We start from the raw sequence: 24,426 nt of genomic DNA, 5'->3' as shown, positions 1-24,426 counted from the left end.
ACCAACTCTTTGTCTGGCGGCCTTGAGAGGCGGGTCAGAGGTGAGAGGTCTAGATCGTTAACTGGCTAAAACTATTTCCTTTAATGACATGTTTACCCATTTGCAACCGCCAAACAGGCCCTTCCTGACTTCCTGTTAGCAAATAGCAATGTATAAGGACATATTTGCTATTTCAGGTGCCAAATTAATAGGCAATTTCGGTACCATACCTCCGTCTTCTTTCTTCTGATACAAATACAATTTAAGGAGAGAGAATCGGAATTGTCAAAACAGAGAGAAGAAAAAGGGAAGTAGAGAGAATCAGATCTGGTTCGTCTTCGACTGTTAGGGTTTTGGATTAGATAGCTGAGGTTTCGCTCGTTCTCTGACAATGGCGAAACCGAGGCCTTACCGGACCCCTAACAAGAGATCGTCCACTTACACGCTTGCGCTTGCCATGCTTCTCATGCTCACTTTCGTTCTCCTCATGCTCCTCGCTCTCGGTATCTTCTCTCTTCCTGTCAGCAGCAATGATACCCCTAAAGCAAACGATCTCAGCTCGTTCGTCCACAGGACTGCGCATAGGTATCTCTACGTCCCCAATTTGGTCATAATTATGCCTTATCCGCAGTGAATTCGAAGATGATCTTGTTCGCCCGCGTTTTCCATTTGTTGTTTATATTGTAGAAATGATGGTGGATTCGGAGGGAGAGGTGAGCAGTGGACTGAAGTTCTTTCCTGGGAGCCCAGAGCGTTTATTTACCGTAATTTCTTGGTGAGTTTTTTTTTTTTTGGTGTTCTGTTAAATTCTCTATTGGTTCCATGAAAGGGATTACACATATTGCTCAAATTGTCGGTTTTAGATGCTGGTTTCGCATTCTTGTTATTTATCTTTCTTAATTCTGATAACCTACCAGTTCAACAAAGTCAATTGTTTTTTATTTTTTCATTGATCTGGAACTTATATCTGCGATTTCGTTCTCTTAATTTAAGCAAAATTTATTTCATCGTAAAAGATTCTCATGATGCGTAACTCTGGCGCAGAAGAAATATGAAGGGGTCCCACGAGAATAACTGATTCTCCTGGATCATGCGTTTTCTGTAAATTGAAACATTCCAATAGTAAACCGCACAAGGCTAGTAGGACATACCAATTCTGCGGACAACATAAACCCAGGATAGTTGTTAAGACATGGTATGCACCAGGAAAATCCTGCATACTGATTAACAATCTTGCGTTGGGCTGCCATATTTGGCAGAGGTGTTTATTTAGTGTGGGATCTATGATCACTTATCTATGTGGCAACTCGCAAGTCAAATGGACTTTCTGGTAGACGTGATTTCCCTATAAGATATAATAATTCACTTTTCCAGGATTGTTGTACAAGTTTTGGCACAATCTTATCCTTTTATGTATATGATTCTACCAAAAGAAAAAAGAACAATTTGTCAAATCCTTTAATCATTGATGCATGGGTATGGCATGCCCTAGATAGGGTTGAACTGTGAGACAGTATAAGGTTTTGTTGTTTGGTTGAGTAGAATTTGTGAAAGCCTTTAATCCTTGCTGGGTATCTGTTTTTGCTGCTTTATCTCAATTTTACTGTGTTTTACTTTTTTCTCTGTTATGTTCAATTTCCTCCTTTTGCATAGGAGGTATATATTCTTTCTTTCCAAATCATAGAAAACTAAATCTGGCTACTCTTTTGAACAGTCCAAGGAGGAATGTGAGTACTTAATTGAGCTTGCAAAGCCTCATATGGAGAAGTCAACAGTTGTTGATAGCACAACAGGAAAGAGTAAAGATAGCAGGTTTGCATTTGTTATCTGTTACACTTATTAATTCAAGTATGGAATAGGAATTTTCTCCTTCCACTAGTTTTTCATGAAGGCACTTGACACATCTTTGGTCCTCAGGGTACGCACAAGCTCTGGAACATTTCTCAAGAGAGGACAAGACAAAATCATAAGGAACATAGAGAAAAGGATCGCAGATTTCACTTTCATACCTGTTGGTCTGTTTGTTTGGATAATCCTTCTGCCAAGCCTTCATATTTTCGTTATTTCTGGAATTTCCTTTTCCTTTCTTGTATTTTGTGTCCTTGGATATGTCATCATTTTGTGCTTTTGGATTTTATGAACTATAGGAACTTTATATTGCCTTTGGGGAACAATCATCATCATCATTTAAGCCTTGTCCCAACTATACGGGGTTGGCTCTTTGGGGAACAATGTTAGATAATATAATTTTGAGTGAAGTAATCATAACTTTTTAAGAGGTTCCTATATACATTCTACTTGTCATTTAAGACTCCATTTATTGAGATTTATGCTGGAGTTTGAATTCTGCTTCAAGGCATGCTTGGAGAGGGAAGCTTGACTAAACTGAACTGTATGCTCATAAAGCAGATATTAATTATTTTGTACTTAGTGGAGAGAGTGTTGTCAGTGAGAAGCATTGCTTTGAGTCGTTAGTAGTGATAGATCTTGTTTATATTTCACAAGGGTTGGAAATATTTGCTTGTTTCCTACATGCATCATTATTCAGCAGTGCCGTATGAAAAACACCTTTTTGTGTCCTTAAATTCCTCTTCTGTATGCTATGGACTAAATTGGCCATAAAGAAGGATCAAATTGAAATACCACTCAGAGTTTATGATATCCTTAGTTGCATTATGATTTACTTACAAGACTAGCCTACATGCTTATCCTGCTTCTTGTCCTTCATGATGCTTCAGGAGAACTTGCTGTCATGGAAAAGAGTTCTTTTGCTTATTGTGTAAATATGATTGTTATCAATGTCTCCACTGGTTGTTAATGGAACCCTGAGTTCTTCTTTTGCTTGGCTTCATTATCTGTTTTCTTGAACAATCCCCACCATCATCAAGCATTGAAAAGTATAAAGTTTTAGCTCCTCTATTTTAAATCTTGATTTGATTATATTTCCAGAAAAAAAATGATATCTTTTATGTTAACTTATCTGCTTCAACATGTTATTGAGTTGATAGATCATGCTAGGTTTACTTTGTTGCTCATGCCTCTTTCTATGGGCTACATATCATATCCATTTTTTTTTTTGCAGTATGTGCCTTTTGCGGTTTTGCTTTACTTGGTCTACAATTCCTAATGTAACGTTTTAATGCATTGTAAATTAACAGAGCATGGGGAAGGACTTCAAATTCTCCACTATGAGGTTGGGCAGAAGTATGAGCCTCATTATGACTACTTCCTTGATGAATTTAACACTAAAAATGGGGGTCAAAGGATGGCAACTCTTCTTATGTATCTGTAAGAGTCACACCACCATTACATATGCAACTAAATTTTACTTCAGGATGCATTTCCTAGAAACTAATCTTTTCTGTCTTCCTTTTTCCTTTTTTTTTTCCTTTCTTTCTTTTTATGCAGCTCTGATGTTGAAGAAGGAGGGGAGACAATATTTCCCTCCACCAATACCAATTTCAGCTCTGTGCCATGGTATAATGAGTTATCTGAATGTGGAAAAAAGGGTTTGTCTGTTAAACCAAAGATGGGTGATGCATTGCTATTCTGGAGCATGAGGCCTGATGCCACTCTGGATCCTTCAAGCTTGCATGGTCAGTTGCTATTTTATCATCCAGTCTTTGCAATCTATTTAGTTCAAGTCTCATCATCTCAGTTGCAATTCAGCTGATACGAGACAACCTTGACTTAGCTGTTAGAATATTTCAGCTGGTTCCATTTGGAGTTGGTGTTAATAATTTCTCATTAGAAAGTTACCTCTTGTGTTCAGCACCAGCTATTTGTTTCAATCTTGCAACTTTAACTAAATCCTTTTTTACTTCATTTCTAATTCTGGAATGACTCTCAGGTGGTTGCCCTGTGATCAAAGGAAATAAGTGGTCCTCTACAAAGTGGATGCATATAAATGAGTATAAGGTCTAAGCTATTGTTCTCAAGGTACGCTTATGTCTACATCATCATCATCCATGTCTTATCCCAACCATATGGGTCAGCTGCATGAATCCTATTTCGCCAATCTGTTCTATTTTAAGTCATATCCACTGTTAAATTATTAGTGCTTAAATGATTCATTTCTTACTACTACTACTACTACTCCCATGTCCTTTTTTGTCTACCCCTAGCTCTTTTAGCCCTTTCCACTTGTAACATATCACTTCTTTCATGTATGGTTTCTGTTTCTGATGCTTCAGAATGAGAGGGTCATGATACTTCATGAATTGCTAATCAATTAGCCTTGGTAATAGTCTTCCTCTTCAGCATTATACAAGGAGTTGATATGAGGGATAGGCAGGGTTAAGATTCCATACAAATGACAGCAGAACTTTATGCTTTTCTCCAAATATGAGGTTCCCTACAAGTGCAGTGTGATTTTTTTAATTTGAAAAGATCACTTGGGGCAATTTGAATTACAATGCAACAAAACTCGTTTAAAAATGCCCATTGTAGGGAATATTTTTGTCTGTGAAACATGAGGGGAAAATATTTCCTGCCAAAACGTTTTTGAACTTGATTACATTGATTGGCTTATTTATTTATTTTATTTTTATTTTGGCAGGTTACCAAGTTGAGTTTGCTGAGGTGGGCAATTGTTGTAGTGTACAACAACACGCTTTAGAATTCCAGCGAGAGCTCCAAGTTTTTGTGGGGATTGAAACCTAGCATGTAAGCTTGTATTTTGTACGACCGAGATGCCTTATAAAATTTTGATAGATCTCTCTGCTGACTAGAAATTCAGGTTGGAAGGAATCTCCCTTTTGACATGACACGTGACAATAAAATCTAAGTTTTAGCGGGAGGGTTAATTTTTTTTTTTTTTACAATTCTTAGTATAATGGAAGTAGCTGCCGATACTTGGACATGGAATTGTAAAACTAAAAATACTTCTAGATGTAAATGCAACAGGTTAGATATGTTTCATTTACTCTGTGGCCTGTGCCACTCCCTCTTCATGCTAGACTAGCCTACTGTATTTCCTTTTTCAACTGTATTGACCAATACATAGTAGTTTGCATTTAAATCATGCCTCATTGGTCTATACAAAATTACAAATTACAAAATATGCCTCACTCTCTCTCTCTCTCTCTCTCTCTGATGTTTCTTCCATCCAGCGGTCATACGAAAGTTGGGGTGAGTGCACTCGGATCATCTTTTCTTTCTCGAGAGACCCAAAGCATTGCTCGGACCTCAATGTGACAATGGTATCAACCGATGGTGGTTAAGTTGGTAGGACACGTTGTAGCAGGGACAGGGACCTGGGGTGAAATCCCGCTGCCACCAGGGTTAAGGGGATGGAGGATGTACTACTTCGACCCGTTATATAGCGCATGAAGAAGAAAAAAAAAGTGAGAATTTTAAAAAGGGCAAAAATGGAGCCAGCTTGGGATTTTTCAAAGTGAGAATTTTCAATTGATGATTTGAAAGGGCAAAAATGGACCCGTTATATAGCGATGTGCCAGTGCCACACATCATTCCTCTAATCAATTGATGATTTGATATTGGGATTTTTCATATCACAATTATTATTTTTTTGGCATCAAGGAGGCATTCTTTTTTTAGATTTTGAGAGGGGGAAGTTTCCATTGAACAAGAATCTTTTTTTTTTTTCAGATTTATGTGGAGACCAGATAAAGTTTATTTTTCTAGGTATCATTTACCCAAACCAAATAAAGTTTATTTTTCTGGGTAAGTGATACCCATTTCCTAGGTGGGTAAATAACTTTTCCACCTAGGGGAAAAGTTGCCAATACTTGAATGGGACAAAAATGTCCTTTTTAATTATGGATTTTTATGGCTAAAATGGTTATTTTTTAATTACATGAAAAATAAAAGAACATGGGTAAATGCACTTACATGGATAAGTGTTTCCTAGGAAAAACTTACCCAGGTAATAACATTTACCCGGGTAAGTAACTTACCAAAAAGCGAACAGAGATTAAGAGTGAACAATGGGGGAATTGTAGGAATCATATAAGAAATTTACTCATTTAGGGTAAATGTACTTGGATAGCATTTTCCCTAAGTAACACTTGTTATCCACCCTAATGAATAAATTACTACCAAATGGATGGGGTTTTAAAGGTAAATAAAATGACGTCCTAAAGATGATATTTAACAATTAAACATGATGCATCAAGAGTTTGCATTCTTATTACCAAACGGAAGCCCATCGAGTATTTTTTTTTATATTAAAGGAAAATAATATGGACTACACAACACTGGGTCTGTTCGTTTGCTCCGAAATCTAACATTTGAAAATGCAATAATTACATTAAGAGATATATTGGTATTGGTAAACTTTTCTTTTCTTTAAACTCTGAATTTTGAAAATTATCAAATATCCATTTTGACCCCGAGAGTTTTTTGTGTCCTTTTGGGAGTATTATTGAAAAACAAAAAAATTGCATAAATACACTTTAAATAAGAGATAAGAAGAAACAAACAACTAATTTTCTCTTAAAGTTAAAATATTCCTCTTTAAAAAATAAGAATTAAGGGAAAACAAACAGGCCCTAAGAATAACACTCCCTCGAAAAACAAACAAACTAGTAAGACTTAAAAATGGTTTGACCTCAAAGACACTCTCTACCTTCAAAAATCGAAACCCAAATTCGCTAACCAATCTTCTGCAAAATTTGCTAATCCTCGAGAAATGAGGAAGTGTCCTACGTCATCCTACGTAGATCAATGCATGCTGAGCATGTGGACAATATAGATTTACAGTTCAATTATGAAGTGCTCCACGACATAGATACATATCAATAAATTACTTTTAAGTCGTATAAAAATAAAACCATCGAGCGTTTTTGGAAAACTTTCCGGTTACTATCACAATCACAAATTTAGACATTACGAGTCCGCTCAACCCTTTCTCTTTTTTTTTTTTTTTTGATCAGTCACTCAACCCTTTCTCTATGGTTAACAAATAACATTCGTTCCATATTTTGGTGGAAGTTTTCATTTAACAAGTACTCATACATGGTCTGCAGAAATAACTTTACATTGGATTCAACTTAATCGATGACAGCCAAAAACATATACAAAAATCCAAACTATAGCTATTTTAAGACGATAGCAGCATTTCTAAGAGCCAGATATCTCTGCACGTACTCATTGGGAAGCGCCCTAATACGCTTAAAAACCTCAGAATTTGCATAACGGAGGTTTGTCCTTGGGTCAACATATGGTGCCTGCATTTATTAAAAAAGGATGTTAATAAAGAACAAAAAAAAAAATCATTTAAATGAATGGTGAGAGTGGAAGAGAGATGTGTAAAGCCTTGCTAAATTGTTCTGTATTGGCAGGTTAATCAGTAAGAAAAGTGAAACTTTTGGTCAAGACTTAGCTTATAGTGGTTTAGAATAAAAATCATTTGATGAGCAAATGAAAAACCAATCAATTTCCCGCTGCCAGCAGGGTTGGGGGGGTTCAGGGGATGGGGTTGGGACCATTATATTTCACAAGCGTTCTGTTATGCATCTTTTTTTTTTTTTTTTTTGAAAAAAACACAACAAATTTGGTGGAAATGCAAGCTGATTAGAAGTTTAAAATGTCATGGCTTTATTTTTAAAACATCATTATATAACAAGGGTGTGGCATTTTAGAAAAGCTGTCAACTATTTCAAATTTGCTGTGCCACATCACATTGGTGATTCAGGATCACCATGATGATTCAAGAAACGCCCCTCTCAAGAGTCAAGAAACCCAAGGCATATTCATTGCAGCAACGTGGTTTGCCAAATGCTTGATTAAATGGCATTTGTATTTTTGTTCTGATCTGGCAAATTGGTGAAACAGAACGCTTGTGAAACACTGACAAAGAGAACCTAAATAGTCAATGGAGAAATAAACAAAATAAAGTACATTCTTTCCACTGAGTTAATTTCTTTTTGAATCTGACTTGTTTGGTAAAAGAGTTGCAACAATAATTTTTCCCTTCCAGATTCAAGATTTAACATCAAATTGAAAGAAAGACAACAACAACAACAACAACAACAATGTTTTGCAAACTGGACTGAACAGAAGTAGGAATTTGAGAGGAAAAGGAGAAAAGTCTGAGAAAAGCATCTGAATAATTGGGGAGGGGGGCACTTGGAATGAGGAAGGAGGGTAGGAAGAGTTTGGGGAGGCGGAGGACTGAGATGAGCCACATTTGGAGGAGCCTTTGAAAATTGCTGTTTTGGTGCTGTGCAAGAATGATTTCTTTTTTAGCAGCATTGTAAGCTGTTTATTTTGGCTGGTGGTTTCGTTTTGTGTTGTTCTTATGGGTGTTACCTTAAACACCTGTTCTGGTTGTAATTAGTGTTTTCTTTTCTTTTTACCATTCAATAAAAAAGAAAAGAGAAGTAGAAAAGCAAAATGGGCTCGCCAAGTTTTTAGTGCCCCATCTGACAGTTTTGGAACTGCAATACCACCCCAAAATTTCCTAATGGGAGACCCTTCTGGTTTCCAGATTTTTTCAGTTCAACCACCTTGGGTCTGGTTATCAAAACAGAGAAAACAACCTCACTTAAAATTTCAAAATGTTTAATTTCAAATTAAATTCCAGTCTACAATCCATTGAATCTAAAATTCACGAGGACTCTTCAAGAACAACGAAGGTAAGAAAATCGTATGAAATCAAGTTGCTGATTAGTTGGGTGAGAAAATTCACAAGCAATCATTGCATATTGAAAGTTATCTTATGCTTAAGTTGCCATTAATTGTACCAAAAGAAAAAAAAGAAAAAAAGATTAAGTTGCCATTAATTGTACCAAACTAAGCCTTCAAAATAAATTAAAAAAAAACTAAACAAACCAGTATTTTAATTCCTTATAAATGAATACTTATTTTTGGTTGACTTGCAAATAAATAATTAGAAGCCCTCAAAGGGGGAAATTAGATAATGTGTTCTATCATCCACAAATAAGTGCCATTGTGCCAACTTTTAAGTCCAAGAAGGTACAAGTACATTGCTTGAACGTAGTTTATGTGTTCTATTATCACATGGGCCTGAAACCAGATAATACATAGGTGTGACTCAAATTTAAATTTGTTATATGGCTTGAAGGAGGCAATCCAAGTTTCACATTTGACACATAGAGCTGTTTTCTCATAAAACAATAAGACTTTAATGATCACTTTTATCCTACTTTTCATCATATGGAAATCAGTAATGAGAAGTCTTTTTTCTCACATTATGAAAGAAAAGGGTGGAAAAGTCATACCTCAAATCCAGTTATATCACAGAATTTCTTGGATGGATACATAGAGGGTGGTGACTCAATGTTAACATCTGAGAAAAAATAAGAACGATCAAAGTAATTAACTGCAGTTCATTGATGTTGATACCTAAACATCATTATCCATATGCTTAAATGAAGAAAGAACTCTATGAAATCTAGAGTTCTACACATAAAAATAATCATCTTGTGACAAAAAATGCAATGATGGTGCACTAGATACAATATTGCTTTTATAGATAAAGAATAACTTCACATCTTTTAGACAAGAAAACTTGTAATTACACCAGAATATAATTTGGAAACAATGAGTATGAACATGTATTTAGTTTTACCATATACATAATTAGTGCTCTTGCTTAGCATCCTGATCTATAATATAAAATTATAAACCATTTAAGCTCTTGTTGGTGTCATAGTTTTGATAGTTCTCCAAATGATCCCCATTGCTACGGGAATGGAATTTTGGAGTTTAGACTCCTTTTGTGATGAACATCCATTAAATTTGAAATTTAGCTGGAGTCATCAAACTGATTATGGTTAAAGCATCCAATCGATTATGGTTAAAGCATCCAACCTCACTTAATACGCCCTTACCTTCAGTCGGGGTCATTGAATTCTCTATTTGGTTCTTGGTATTCTCAATTCTGTTACTAAATAAGCAACATGGGGATATATTGGCCAAACAAGGATCAGAACCCAATATAGGCATATTTTATGCTTCACAACTTTATGTAAAGTTTGTAATATAACAGTCAGTACTCTCTAATTCCATAAAAACAAATCTCTTTATGGTTGGAGATAACTTAGGAGATGGTTTGCAATTTAAAGCAGAGTAATTGCTAACTTGGAAAATAGTTTAGATCCAAAATTGCCACCTGCTAGAAAGCATACATTGTATACCAAAATTTTCCGAATGACATGTTTGAATGGTTTCAGAACTATCAAAGCTGCCAAACTGTGGACCTTGATAGCTGAAAACTAATTGTTTGCTAATATTTATTTTAGTCCCAATTCAAGCCACAGAGTACCTTTTTTTTTTTTGATGAATCAAGCCACAGAGTATGTTGACAGCTCAAATTTACAAACAATCAGATTTAAATATGCAAATGGAGTCTCCTATTTGGCACAACTCCATTACTCGTCACATGTTTATTTATCAAATGGGAATTTTAGTAATAAAGTAATGATTCCCAATATTTCCCCTAATCACAATAAGGAAACAAAGTAATGGCCTAATATGAGATGCTGATTCAACATAAGTCGAAGGAAGAGATCTTCTCATGAGTGTTTGAATCTCCAAAAAGTTTCAACTTTAAACTTTGGAAACTGAAGGAGATTTAGCAAATGCCATTTCTTGTTGCCGAAAAATGAGTATGGGTAGCAGATGGCCTTGTTAACCTCATTATAGCCATATGAGTTGTGTTTATATCTGGCCATAACTTGTGCATTAATGTACATCCTCTCACGTAGTCTGCAATTTTCTTTTTTGAATATAACCATGGCTATATCTATATGATGCCGGAAAGATATGATACTGGGAGAACTTTGCCAAACTCAATCCTCCCTCCGTTTGAATTTTGATCAATACCAGCTGTTTTTTTTTTTTTGATAATTGATCAATACCAGCTGATTGATTACCACTTCTACGATAGTAGTTGATTGGTTATCAGTTTTTCAGGTATGATACCTTTCCAGTATCATGGTCAGACTCTGATCATAGTTACCTTTTATGCACACCCAAGATAACTTCTATGATAATAATATAGTTAACTTATCCCCCAGGAAAAAGTGAAAAAGTGTGAAAACCTAATAAGGACATTTCAACATCTTGAATAGAATTTGAATGTCGAAGACTCATTCACTATTGCCACAATTCTTACACTGCCTGTGGTGAAAAAAACAGATGAATGAAAACTCATAGTGCAGGGAGAATCAATGTAGATCTCAGGAATGTTGAAAGTGTATGGCAGAATTGCATGCAAATTAAATGCCATAACTATAAATCTATAACATTATAACCCAAATGAGAAGGACAGGAAATTTTTATATTATTAAAAACCTGCATATACAAATTCCTTACTGCAGGTTTTCTTTCTTTCTTCTAATCAGCTCAAGCTGTTTCATTAATTATAATCAAACAGCAACAAAACAATGTATTACTAAATAAGAAAATGTTTGGGAAATCACATTCCTAAAAATATTCCAACTTAAGTATGAAGTCAGACTCCAATTCAAAGTACAACTACCTCTGTTCTAAAACTCATGGCCCAGAAGGTTAAATGACTCATAATATCAAAAGAAAACTACTCCTTGAGGACTAGGGTTAAGAAAAATTGGAACAAAGGTAGAACTAAAAAGCTTCATTTCCAAACTAGAAACCAAGCACAAATGTGAAAATAGAATAGACACCTTCATTTTCAAAATTGTCCAATTGGAAACTGGGAAGACATTGCAAATCACAATATCCTAGGAAACTAGTCCTAGAGAATAAGTAGATAAGCCATGGTGTTTGTCTCATAATCAACACAGGGAACCTCAAACACTTAAAAGATAAGAATGTTTTTTGTATATCTAATTAGCATCTAAATAAAAGGTCAGAAGATGTGAAGCTCAAGCAGCTTGACTGACCATATGGTAAGTTGGCCATCATACATCCATATAAGATGCAAAATATGTGTCCCTCTAGAAAATTTAGTAATAAAATACAAAATAACAGTAAAACTAGACCTTGATGGTCAGATGGCTATAATCAACACTCTATCTAGGAAAGTTAATTAGTAAAGGAACACAGAATAAGCATAACATGAATATAAAAGGAAACAAATAAATAAAAGAACTATACCATTGCAAAGAAAACTAGGCAGATAGTGATCAGCTAGAAATGATTTATCATTTTAAAATATAAGTGAGACTGGACGGAAAGAATGTTATCCCCAAGACTACTGTAGGATCACTAAATAACATCTCAATTCCCAATTCATATAAATAAGTGCTGAAAAATATGCATATCCAAACTGAAAATATTAACAAAAATCCAGCCATAGAACTGTACTCACAGTTTGGTTCGTTTGCAGGATAAGTCTGGTAATTTTCAGCTTGAATTATCTGCTTTAAATGTTTCCAATGTCTGCCCCTTGCCTGCCCTTTAGGGTACTTCTCTGACATTTGTACCCTCTTAAAACTGAGATGCTGAGGCAACAAAATGTTTGCTTCTATAACCTCTGACTCCATTGCTAACCTAGTTACAGGTTCATGCAAAGTCACAAATGCCTTTCCATGTACTAAGAGTATAATAGAAATGACCCTTAAGATTACTATTTTACTACTATCTATGTTTTTTGACTGATAAAAAATAATCAAAATCATTACCGACACCAACTGCTGACCGCTGCTATCAGATGGCCCAGATCTAGTTGCAGTCGTTGATGTCTTCACGAACTTAAAAATTGGCCACTCTGCTGGTAGACCTTGTCGTTGATTCGTTAGAGTTAAGAGGTCAGAGTTGTGACATCGTTGGATTTCAAAGACTCAGACTCTCTGATCTTCACCGTTTCAGTGTTAGGCCGCAGAAATCTTAAGCAAAATTGAAGAAGGAAAGTCAAATGGGTAACTGGTTAAGTTACCCCTTGTAATACCAAAAAACTAGGCAAATAAACATGTTAGAGGGGTGTTCACGGCCCGGTTCAGTGCGGTTTTCAGAAGATATCAGACCAAACCAAACCATTTTGGGATGGGAAACAAACCATTTTATTACAGTTTGGTGAAGTTTTTAATACAGTTTCCAATGGGAACAGTTACAAAATCTTATTGCTGTGTTTGGTTTAATAGAAAATAATTAAAAACAGAAAATTGTGGGTTAAGAACATTACCTCAATTTTTCTGTTTCTCTCTTATATTATATCAACCCACACATAGCCTAAGGCTAAGGTGTCCTATACAGCCATACTCTAATTCTAAAGTCTTTTATGTTAAAATGTGATTATGAGTTGGCCTATCTTACTTCTTTTAATTTTTAAACTATGGCTTCCTAATCAGTTCAAGAAGGGAGCTTCCCTACACAATGTGCTCGATATCTGCAAATCATTCACCAAAGAGAGGACCCTCTGGATTGAATATATGTTTAATCTTATATAGTTCACATCAATGATATTTCCCCAGCTTGTATTGATAAGAGTCATTGGCCATTACCCAATTGAGTATCGATAGTTTTACTCAACTAATTGAACATTAGCCATTCAATTTTTTTTAATCTAATTGTGATTCAATATCACCAATTTTTGCATCTCAAAGTTCACATGTATATGGAGATTGATTTGGCCAGAGTCAAAGGAGTACTGCATAGATTTGAAGTAGTCATATCTAAAGCGGCATTCAAGGCGGCCGGTAGGGGAGAGCGAAAGAAGAAGGCTCTGTGTTTGGAGAGATATCTGTGAATAGAATCATGAAGTGAAGTCTCTGTGCAGTCAAGGAACGAACTGAAAACTACTCTTATTTTACAGAAAAAAAAAAAGAGTGAAGTCTCTGTGTTTGGAAAACCAGATATGACGCGACTTGGGTATGATTAATCTTATTTTACAGCAAAAAATTAAAAAGAAAAAGGGGAAACCAAATAAACCAGTAAATCGAATGTTACCTCAAATCAAGCTAGAGCCTGTGTCTCTATATTTAGAATTCTGGGTTCAACGATGATGGAGAACAGGAGGAGGGCTGGAGAGACAGAGAGGGAGAGGGGAAGAGACGATGCAGAGTTGCAGGCCGTGCAGTGAATGAAAGAGACGGCAACGAAGGCGTCGGATTCTGGGTTCGGGACGATCAGCGAAGATGGAGGGATTGCCAGAGTCCGGAGAGGTGACTGGTGAGGGAATAGGGTTCGCGATTCAAGAGTATCAGGGGCTTCGACAGGAGAGAGAGCGAGATAAGGCTTAAGTCTCGAAAATTTAACTACCAAGTACCAACAAGTTTTGGGAAATGGATTTATATCAGCTTACTGTTTGTAAACTACCTTAATACACCCCTAATGTTTATTACAATTAACCAATTCTACCCAGTGTTTTAAAAACCGACCTGGAGGCCGAGCCGATTTTGCTTTCGGGTCGGGGCTCACCGGTTCGACAGTCCAGGTGGATGGGATCAGACCATGGCACATCAACATCCCTCGGATTGGCCGAGGGAAACACTGCAAATTCACTCTCGAGATCTGTGGATGAATCGAGGGACTCGAGGCATCGAGGACAGGCGAGGCCGAAGGCTAGTGGTCGAGGTGTGTTGTCTCTTGGAGGGATGAAGAGGCCAAAGGCTACCGGCCGAGGACTAGTGACCGAGAAGAGGTTTCGTAGAGGTGCATATGAGACGTCCAAAAGAAGCAGGGGAGGGTGCCCTACAAGAGAGAAGATGTCAAAGGCCTCGGTGAGGACCTAAGGTGAAGACTTTAATGGTCAAGTTAGTATATGCGCACAAGGAGTAGGGAGTCCAGTGCAAACGAGGGCTCAGACAAGGTCACTCGTGAGCATTAGGTCCCTAGTAATAGGAATACCAAGAGTCTCTTAGGTTCCAGATCCCTTACCTTGTGGGGGTTACTCCATATTTATACTTGGAGCCACCTAGAGGTAGTTGGGCTCGGATGGCCCAGATGCGAGCTGTACGAGGGGCAGGGCACGGTCGTCTGGCGAGGACATGTGGCATCCTGTGATTGGGCCCGTGAGGTTTGTAGCATAGCCCTGCATACACCATAGTGGATCCCGGCTGGTGCCTGTTGGTTGGACACATGTCAACCCGGTGCCCTCCCAGCTGAATGCACCTACATCACTGCCCCCCACTTCTCGAGGCCGAGGTGGAGGTCTGGGTGAGGCTTCGACTTCAGTTGATGGGAGTGTTGATGCTGGTAGGCACCATCAGGCTCGTCTGGTGAAGGGTGCCCTGCGGTGGCATCACACCTATCTCGCCTATGCTTCATATGATTCCTAGTCGCGAGAGAAGGATAAAGCTGTAGGGGGTTCGGCTCTGGCTAGGGAGTCTGAGCAAGAGGGGCTCGGAAAGGCCGAGACAGTGCCTTGTACTTTCGTAGTGATGGCTTAGGGTCGTGCGCCATGCGGGTGTTGCGGTTTAATACGTCGGGACCGTGCCCGATACAGGTCGAGTGCAGGGAGAATCTCCCGTAGGGGGGATGGGTCCCTAGGTGAACCAGACCACGTGTTTGCTAGGTCGATGCACCCGAACTTGTAGGCTATGGTGAGCAGGACCGTCGGTTCACCCGGCATCATTTCATCTCCCCAAGGGCAAGTGCCAAGTGTCATGCCACGGATAGGCTACGAAGGTGGAGGCCTTACAACCGTTGGATCCAATGGGATCTGGGTCGTTCATTCTTCTTTAAATAGGGGCCTTAGTCGTGTTTTTCTTCATCATTTGTCTCTAGGCGCCCTTGCTATCGAGTGATTTCTGCTTCCAGAGCTTTCGGCTAACTCACTTCGTCTAGTTACTTTCAGCCTTCGTCCGTCTAGGTAACACCTCGAACCGATGTCTTATTCCGATTTTTGACCCCGAGTGCTATGAACTTCCCAACCTCTCGGAAGGGAGCTCCCCTCGGACTCCTACCCCACTTAGTTCCAACTTGGGACCTTTGGCAGCCGAGGTCTCTCCTCAGCGAGGGGTGATGGTGCTGAGGGGGAGGGTAGCCTCCAAGGATGCCAAGGGCAACCGCCAAGGCAATGACCCTCCCTGTGAAAGCGCCGCATCCGTGATGCCAAGGGAGCTTGAGGAGTCCCCCCGGGACGAGGGGGAGCCAGTCCCTAAACCCAGCTTTAGGGTGGTAGCTGAGCACGCTGGCTAATGGGTGACTATGGATTGTTTGCCACGTTCAGAGTTTGACAGCTCTCTAGACGTGGACCAGGTTAAGTCTTTGGCCAGGCAATTCCACATACCTCGGTCCTATGCACTTAGGGTACCCGACATTGGTGACCGGTCGTGGACCTTTGAGGAAGGGGAGATTTGCATCTATCAACACTTCTTAGAGTTCAGCCTTAGGTTTCCCCTCCATTCCCTGATTTCTGAGTTGTTGTAGTGGTATGGGATCACCATTAGCCAGCTTGTCCTCAATACCCTCAAGACCATAATAGCCATGTTAGTGTTGTCTTGGCTTCAGGATGTGGAGTTGACATCGAAGCTATTCTATGCCATGTTCATGCCAAGGAAGCACTCCTCTGAGGCCGGCATGTATTACCTTCATCCACAGAGGGGTAAACCCATTGATAACCCTTTGTCCATCCATCATTGGAAAGGCAAATTCTTTTACATTTCCTGCCCTAAAGGTTGGTTGTTCAAGTCGAGGTGTGGGGAGGCTTGTACGACAATCGAGAGGTGTCCCCCCCTTGCTTTGGGACGACGAGGCCTCTGCCATAGCTTACCTACTCGTGCTGGGGAGAGTTTGGGCCAAGCCCTTGGTGGAGGTGGAGCTCCCTTTGGTGTTTGCGGGGCTCAGCCCTGCCCCCATCGGTAGGAGAGCTCTCGCAATCTTTTAACACGTTCCCTTCATCTTTGGCTTATTGACTCCTTTTTGTTTGCTTGCAGAGGTTCCCATGGATGCGAAGAAGATGCTTTTGGAGAGTGTCCGCGCAAGGAATAAGAATCAAGGCGACAGCATGCCAGTGGGGCAGACGCTGAGGAGGCCTACCAAGGGAGTACCCGCGAGAGGTGAGCGGGTGCCTGTCCCTCCTAGGGAGGTCAACCAACCACAAGTCCCCGTTGGCCAAGGAGATCGAGAGAAGAGGCCGACCGAAGGGGGAAAGAAGAGGCCAACTGAGGAAACTAGCCAAGAGCAACCACCGAAGAAGCTGGCGCACAAGGAGCGCATTGCCGAGGATGCGGTGATGAAGAAGCCTCCCACGAAGGGCTGTCCCGTGGGGCCTTCATCCACCCTTGCATGCACAGGACCCAGCCGAGGAGGGAGAGCGCCTCACCCGGGTGTTCTGTCCCTAGTGGTAGGTCCGAGAGGGGGACACCATCAGCGAGGAGGGGTTGGCAGGGCCCTGATGAGTGGGGTGGTCCCTCCAAGGGCCAATACAACATGATGCAGACTGACCCCACGGTCATTCATGACCAAGGTCTAACTTTCTTGGCCGAGGTAAGCTCCCATCTCTCGTACTTCATCATTTCTTGAGTTATGTTCATCTTACTGATAATGCTTGGTGCAGGTTTGCCGTCACTTTGTTGGTTTGGAGGCCGAGTGGAGCTCCTCCACGACTACCTTGAAAGGGCCGAGAAGATGAATGAGAAGCTCCAACTAAGGGTAGCTTTGATAGAGAGCAGTCGGGACGAAGCTGTCTCGGCTCTAAAGGAGGAGAAGCAGCTCCAACAAACGCTGGAGGATGATTTGAAGGCAAAGAAGGCTCGGCTTAGCCATGCGAAGGAGGCTCTGAAGAGGTTCGAGTAGGAATGTACTCGCCACGACAAGATTGCACTGAGATCCAGATACGAGCAACGGACACTGAGGTACAAGCAATAGAGGCTGTCAAGATCTGGAAGCATACAGCAGAGTACCAAAAGTGCCTCGCAGACTACGCGTCAGAGTCCTACCTGGAGTGCATCGACGAAACTAAAAGGGCGATCTTGAAGATGATGCCTGACTTCAAGGTGGACGAGTTGGAGGTGTACCCGGATTCCCTCACTCCTGAAGGGACTACTGAGGTCCTCCATAGGGTTGCTGATGGCGCCAAGGACTCTACTACCCCTCCTGTTGGCAGTGAAGCGTAGCTGGCTTCTTGCTTCTGTGCTTTTGTGTTGTTTTTACTTTGTTCTTTTTTTATGTGTATGTGCTCGGCCTTTGAGGCCAAAGAGAAAAAAAACTTTTGTAAATGCTTATACTTGACCAGATGAATGAAGAGCATTTTTTGTATGTAGTGTTCTCTCTCTCTCTCTCTCTCTCTCTCTCTCTCTCTCTCTCTCTCTCTCTCTCTCTCTCTCCTTTTACGGAGGGGTCCCTACCCCTTCCTTCGAAGAGATGACAAGGCAAAAAATAGCTCATAATGGTTCATTAAGCACTCGCTTTAGGTAATTGAGGGGGGGGGGGGGGAGGCCGAGGTAGAGTTGTGCGACCGAGGTGCAGCTCGCCTGGCCTACTTTCCTCCCAAGTGTCTGCTCAAGTGAAGCCGAGGTGGCCTGCCGAGATAGGGGAGACCAAGGCACAACTGTGCGACCGAGGTGTAGCTCACCTGGCCTACTTCATTCCCAAGTGCTTGCTTAGGCAAAGCCGAGGTGACTTGCTGAGATGGTTGGGATCACAGGCTAAGGCATACCGCTGAGGTAACCAGGGGCTGCCACTTTTCCTACTATCACGCTAAGTGTTGGGGACTGAGGGGCCATTTGTCACCGAAGTTGGTGGTGAGGTGTGCAATGCCTCGGCTGCCCTAGCACATTCGTGCTTCCCGAGGTGCTGGAGTTGGGTGTTTGTTATTGGCTTGAAGGGAGCCGTATGCCCTGACAATGGTCCGACCTGGGCCCATAGTTCTCAGAGGAGGCTGTGCGTGTCGACCAGTCACGAAGTCGAGGAATCCTGGGGACTTAGTGATAACATGCGCTGGGATTTGAACCGAAGAGTAACTTTGCATTAGACATTCATTGTTTGGCCACTAAAGTTTACAATCACTAGTAATACATCTGAAGATTCTCCAAGTTCCACGTCTAAGGGACAGGTCTTCCATCTAAGTGTTCAAGGCGAAAGGTACCGGGGCCAATGACTTGCTTGACTCTGTAGGGACCTTCCTAGTTGGGGCCGAGCTTTCCTACATCGGACTCGGGGATCATAACTTTCTTGAGGATGAGATCTCCTTCTCGGTAGTGTCCTTCTTTTACCCTCGAGTTGTAGTAGTGGACCACCCGTTGTTGGTAGGCAGCCACCCTGATTTGAGCTTGTTCTCGGGCTTCTTCCAGTAGGTCTAGGTTCATTCTAAGTGCTTCACTGTTCTCGGATTCATCGTACGCTTCGATCCAGAGCATCAACTGGACAATCTTTGCTGGGATAACCGCTTCGGTACCGTAGGTGAGGCTGAATGGAGTCTCTCCTGTGGCTGTCCGAGGTGTGGTGCGATATGCCCATAGGACGTTGTTCAATTTGTCAGCCCATTGGCCTTTAGCCCAGTCAAGCCTGGTCTTCAGTCCGTCCAAAATAGTTTTGTTGGTAACCTCAACGAGGCCATTTGTTTGGGGATAGCCTACCGAGGCATATTGCTGCTTGATGCCGAGGGAGGTGCACCATTCCCAAAACCTAGTGTCGTCAAATTGTTTTGCGTTGTCAATGACTAGCATGTGGGGGAGGCCAAAGTGGCAAATGATATTCTTCTAAAAGAAGCTTTGGATTGCTCGAGTTGTGATGGTAGCTAAGGGTTCAGCTTCGACCCACTTAGTGAAGTAATGGACAACGATGATGAGGTATTTCCTACCCCCTATTGCTTGAGGGAAGTGGTCGAGGAGGTCCATTCCCCATTTGGCAAAGGGCCAGGGGCTACTAAGGGCCAAAAGTGTTGTTGCTGGATGATGGCATAAGGTGAAGTGTCTCTGGCATTTGTCGCATCTCCATACCAGCTTGGCCACATCCTTCTGGAGGGTCGACCAAAAATACCCTTGCCTTAGTGCCTTCTGAGCCAGGGTTCGGCCGCCGATGTGGTTGCCGCAAATGCCTTCGTAAATTTCTTGGAGTACAAATTCGTCTTCCTCTTAACAGAGGCATTGAAGGTAGGTAGGGTGAATGACATTCTATACAATTTTCCTTCGAGCAATGTGTAATGGGCTGCTCGACGTCGGAGTCACCTAGCTTCGTTCCTATCATTAGACAGTTGCTCGATCAAAAGGAAGTGGATGATGGGGTCCATCTACGACGGCTCGGCCTCTACCGGAAGGACCTGGGCTTCTTCTATAGATGACCAAGGTAGTTTTTCTACCCAGACGGTGCGACCGAGGGCTGCGTCTGAGGTGCTTGCAAACTTAGAAAGGGCGTTGACTCTTGTGTTCTCGGCTCATGGGACTTGCAGAGAGAAGAGTCGGAAGTGGTGAGTTAGCTCTTGAACTTTGGCGAGGTATTTTGGCCATGCTCTATTCTCTAGCCTCGTACTTGCCATTGACTTGATTCACCACTAGTTGCGAGTCACTGAAAACTTCGATATATTGGGAGCTGAGGTCCTTGGCGAGCTACAGTCCGGCGAGGAGGGCTTCTTACTCGGCTTCGTTGTTGGACGTCGGGAAGTCAAACCTCAGCACGTATTTTATTACAGCATCATCTGGGGTGAGGAGTATAAGGCCTGCTCCACTTCCTTTGGCATTGGATGACCCATCAACAAAGAGTTTCCACATAAGCTGGGCTTCCTCATCCGGCCTATTCCCTTCTTCTATCTCATTTTCGGGGGCTCGGCGGAGGGTTCGGTTGAAGGTGTATTATGCCACGAAATTTGCAAAAGCTTGTGCTTTGATTGTGGGCCTTGGCTGATATTGGATGTCGAACTCGAAGAGCTCAACGGCCCACTTGATCAAACGTCCCAAGGTCTCAGGCTTGGTGAGGACGACTTTAAGGGGCTGGTTTGTTAGGACCGCAATTGTGTGGGCTTGAAAGTACGGCCTAAGCTTCCTGGCTGAGACTATGAGGGCAAAGTCCAACTTCTCCACCTCGGAATACTTGGTCTCAACATCATAGAGGACCTTATTAACGTAGTATATCGGCTTCTGTGTCCCGCCCTCTTTTAACAATACCGAGCTAACGGCCTTATCCCCGGTTGATAGGTACAAATACAAGATTTCTCCTGGTGTAGGTCGGGCAAGGAGGGGAGGGGAGGCAAGGTATATCTTCAGTTCGTCAAAAGCACGTTGACACTCCATCCATTGAAAATTTTTTAATTTCTTAATGGCTCAGAAGAAGGGAAGGCAGTGGTCGGCCGACTTCGACATGAAGCGATTAAGGGCAACTATTCGGCCGGTAAGTCTTTGGGTCTCCTTCACCGACCGAGGTGGCGCTATTTCCAATACGGCTTGTATCTTGTCAGTGTTAGCCTCAATACCTCCTTGAGTGAAGACGAAGCCTAAAAACTTTCCCGAGGTGACGCCAAAGGCACACTTGCTAGGGTTAAGCTTCATGTTGAATCTCCGTAAGGTATCGAAGGACTCGGCCAGGTCTGAGGTGTGCGTTTAAGCTTTCAAGCTCTTCACTACCATATTATCCACATAGGCTTCGGCGTTCCTCCCCATCTAGTCCTTGAACATTTTGTTAACGAGGCGTTGGTAGGTAGCCCCTGCGTTATTGAGGCCAAAGGGCATCACTTTGTAGCGGCAGGTACCGTGCTCGGTGATAAACGAGGCCCTCTCCTCATCTTCGGGGTGCATCTTTATTTGGTTATATCCGGAGAAGGCATCCATGAAGCTAGGTAGCTCATACCCTACAATGGCATTGACAAGGTGGCCTATCCTCGACAAAGGAAAATTGTCCTTAGGGCAGGCTCGATTAAAGTCTCTCAAATGAAGCTAGCATCAAGCAACTTGTCAACTTCCTCTCCTATGGCCTTCCAATGCTCCGATGCAAAGTTCCTCTTATTTTGCTAAACTGGCCTAGAGCTTAGGTCCACGCTCATCTAGTTCGGATAGGCTTTCTAGGGAAGGTTGGATCCAATGCGGACTGTCTTCTTGGGCCTGGCCTCGTCTAGGGGAACCGAGATGAGGTCCTCGGCCAGTTGGCCTCGGTTTACTGGCTCCTCCCTTAGGTCAAGGCCCTCTAGTGGCAGTGCTTCTTTATTCTTTCCCTTCAGCACTGCCACATAACACTGGCGGACGGCTTGTTGATCCCCTCAAATGACTCTGATGCCGTATTTGGTGGGGAACTTGATGGTGAGGTGGTAGGAGGACATGGTTGTCTTGAGTGCGTGGAGGATCGGCCTCCCCACGATTGTGTTGTAGGGTGAGCCGATCCTCACGACTAGGAACTCATTCATCCTTGTCACCTGTTGGGGCTCGGACCCTACTATGACAGGTAGGGTGATTCTTCCCTCCGATCTGACCACGTTTCTAGAGAAGCCGACAAGTGGAACGTCGGCAGGTTGGAGGCGCTCGGGCGCTAGCTTCTTTTTCTCGAATGCTTTGTAGAAGAGGATGTCGGTTGAGGAGACACTATCGACTACGATCCTCTTTACAACGAAGTTGTCTATGATGGCTGAGACTACGAGGGCGTCGCCGTGGGGGACTGTGACCCCCTTTAGGTCCTCGTTTGTGAAGGCAAGGGCTTCCTAGTGCTTCGGCTTCTTGGGGGCAAGCCCCAGGATGTTCAACTGCCTGACATAGGTCTTGCTGGCTGAGGCCGAGACCCTGCCCGATGTCATGCCCCCGGCAATGATGTCGATGACGCCGACTATTTGTTGGTGTTGTTGTTGCTAATGTTGCTGCTGCTAGGAGGATGAAGCATCGGCCTCGTCTCAGACGAATTACTTGAGGTGCCCACGGCGGATGAGGGACTCTATTTCGTTCTTTAGCTCATAGTAGTCGTCGGTATTGTGGTCGGTGCCGCGGTGATACTTGCAGTATTTCTTTGGGTTTCCCCTCTTGGGGTTCCTCTTCATTTTCTCAGGCTACTTCACGAATTTCTCCTCGCCGACCTACATCAGTATTTGGGTTCGAGTGGAGTTGAGTGGCGTGTATTGATTGTAAGCCAAGGCCGAGGCCAGTGGCTTCTCGTTGTCCTTACTATTGTTGTTGCGGTGGTCTCCGCTCTTCCTTTTCTTCTTCAGGGGTCCATTGTTACGCTCGATTTCCCTTTCTTGGTTGTCTCCGGCCGAAGCCTCCTCGGCCGCAATGTACTTTTGGGCCTTCTTGAGGAATTCCATCTTTGTCTTCGGTGGGGTCTTGGCAACCGAGCACTTCAGGGCCGAACCGGGGCAGAGTCCATTTATAGCGGTGTGCATGGAGACCATGGGGTCGAGGTCTTAGACCTCGAGCTCTTCTTTTTTGAAGCAATCGATATAGGATCGTAGACTTTCGCCCTATTTCTGCTTAATGCACATCAACGAGACCATGCTCATTTGGCAACATCTACTACTGATGAAGCGAACGTGGAATAGGTTGGAAAACTATTCCCACGAGCTAATCGACCGAGGCGGAAGACTAGAGAACCACCGTCGGGCGGTCCCCTTGAAAGTGGCATGGAAAGTTTAGTACGTTAGTGCATCAAAATACCCATACAGTTTCATGAGCGCTTGGAAGCTTTCCAAGTGATCATCAGGGTCCGTTTTCCCGTTGTACATCTTTAACGTGAGAGCTTTAAAGTGTTGGGGGCGCGGCTCGGAGATGATATCTAGGGTGAAGGCATCCATCCTCCCCATCGGTTTGCTCTGGTCGGCCAAGGCGTCAGCTTGGCTCTCCCTAACTTGACGAAGCTCATCCTTGATGGCTCCGAGCTCGGCTCGTAGTTCCACAATCCCAGGGTCGGGTGGAGCCTGTGTCCCGTCCTTGTCTTCACGGGCTTGACAGAGTTCGGCGCGAACCCCAGAGTGCTCTGAGGCGGGATCGCATGCTTCCCGCCTAGTGCGGCAGTCATTCAGGATGTTGTGGAGGTCCGAGACTTGCGAGGGAGAGGCCCGACGTTGGCCCTCTGCCCTTAAGTGGGCACTATGGCGGCCGAACTGCTCGGAGGGATGACAGTTGTTGTCGGATCGTGTTGGCTCCTCCTCCCTTCAGTAGGGAGGTCTCATGTTTCTCTTTGATGGGCTGAAGAGGCGGCTACTCCTAGACTCTGAGGGATCGGCTCGTTGAGGGTCGGCGGGGCCAAGGACTGGTAGCTCCGTAGACTCGCACTGGCCTTGATGTCCTGATGCCCCAGTGGGGCGGTCGTTTCGAGGGGGACCTCATGCCCGGGGGTAGACTTGCTCCACGCGTTGGGTGAGGTAGTCTTGACGGTTGACCACCACTTGGAACTGCTCATTAGTGATCAGGTTCTAAGCATTCCTGGTTCTTCATTCCATGTCGACTGAAAATCAGGAGAGTTCTTTTAGATCTGAGGTTATTGGGGGAATGTCTTAGCAACATTCCCACAGACGGTGCCAGTTGTTGTCACTCGGATTGGTCGAGGAAAACATTGTAAATTCACTCCCGAGATCCGAGGATGAACTGAGGGACTCAAGTAGGGGTGATCATGGGCCGGGCCAGGCTTTGCACTTATAATAAGGGCTATAGCTTAGGCTTGGGCCCAGCCCAGCCTGGGGTTCCG

The 24,426-nt window shown here is 42.7% G+C and overlaps 2 protein-coding genes across 9 annotated transcripts; one reads left to right on the top strand and one right to left on the bottom strand.

The window, feature by feature from the left end:
• Positions 1 to 4,999, top strand: LOC148849355 (putative prolyl 4-hydroxylase 3). The gene is made up of 8 exons (XM_088948096.1): positions 1 to 564; positions 667 to 754; positions 1,694 to 1,791; positions 1,897 to 1,994; positions 3,138 to 3,267; positions 3,388 to 3,575; positions 3,830 to 3,918; positions 4,538 to 4,999. The coding sequence occupies exons 1-7, from the start codon at positions 371 to 373 to the stop codon at positions 3,901 to 3,903; spliced, it is 870 nt and encodes a 289-aa protein (XP_088804222.1). The 5' UTR covers positions 1 to 370; the 3' UTR covers positions 3,904 to 3,918; positions 4,538 to 4,999.
• Positions 5,000 to 6,921: 1,922 nt separating this feature from the next.
• LOC148849354 (chromatin-remodeling complex subunit) lies at positions 6,922 to 14,161 on the bottom strand. Of its 8 annotated transcripts, none has more exons than XM_088948088.1 (5): positions 13,837 to 14,161; positions 12,573 to 12,776; positions 12,260 to 12,441; positions 9,186 to 9,253; positions 6,922 to 7,169 (listed from the first exon to the last, which is right to left on the bottom strand). In XM_088948088.1, exons 3-5 carry the CDS (start codon positions 12,432 to 12,434, stop codon positions 7,038 to 7,040), a joined length of 375 nt encoding a protein of 124 aa, XP_088804214.1. In that variant the 5' UTR covers positions 12,435 to 12,441; positions 12,573 to 12,776; positions 13,837 to 14,161; the 3' UTR covers positions 6,922 to 7,037. The 8 variants fall into 8 exon arrangements, with proteins under 8 accessions (XP_088804214.1, XP_088804216.1, XP_088804217.1 ...); XM_088948090.1 differs by having other exon boundaries at positions 12,573 to 12,745; XM_088948091.1 differs by having other exon boundaries at positions 12,573 to 12,740.
• Between the last annotated feature and the right edge of the window lie 10,265 nt (positions 14,162 to 24,426).

This window comes from Nelumbo lutea, chromosome 6 (assembly GCF_056320005.1).
Source record: "Nelumbo lutea isolate HS-2025 chromosome 6, American lotus-T2T, whole genome shotgun sequence".
Classification (NCBI taxonomy): domain Eukaryota; kingdom Viridiplantae; phylum Streptophyta; class Magnoliopsida; order Proteales; family Nelumbonaceae; genus Nelumbo; species Nelumbo lutea.
The sequence above is the reverse complement of the archived record's forward strand: the minus strand, read 5'-3'. Positions and strand labels throughout refer to the sequence as shown.

Bases quoted from the DNA above. Each gene is read 5' to 3' on its own strand.
- LOC148849355 (XM_088948096.1), top strand. From the start codon at position 371: ATGGCGAAACCGAGGCCTTACCGGACCCCTAACAAGAGATCGTCCACT. The intron at 1,792-1,896 runs GTTTGCATTTGT...TTTGGTCCTCAG, and splicing joins GGAAAGAGTAAAGATAGCAG to GGTACGCACAAGCTCTGGAA. The intron at 3,576-3,829 runs GTCAGTTGCTAT...AATGACTCTCAG, and splicing joins GGATCCTTCAAGCTTGCATG to GTGGTTGCCCTGTGATCAAA.
- LOC148849354 (XM_088948088.1), bottom strand. From the start codon at position 12,434: ATGGAGTCAGAGGTTATAGAAGCAAACATTTTGTTGCCTCAGCATCTC. The intron at 9,254-12,259 runs GTGAGTACAGTT...ATTTTTTCTCAG, and splicing joins TCCTGCAAACGAACCAAACT to ATGTTAACATTGAGTCACCA. The intron at 7,170-9,185 runs GTATGACTTTTC...TAATAAATGCAG, and splicing joins GTGATATAACTGGATTTGAG to GCACCATATGTTGACCCAAG.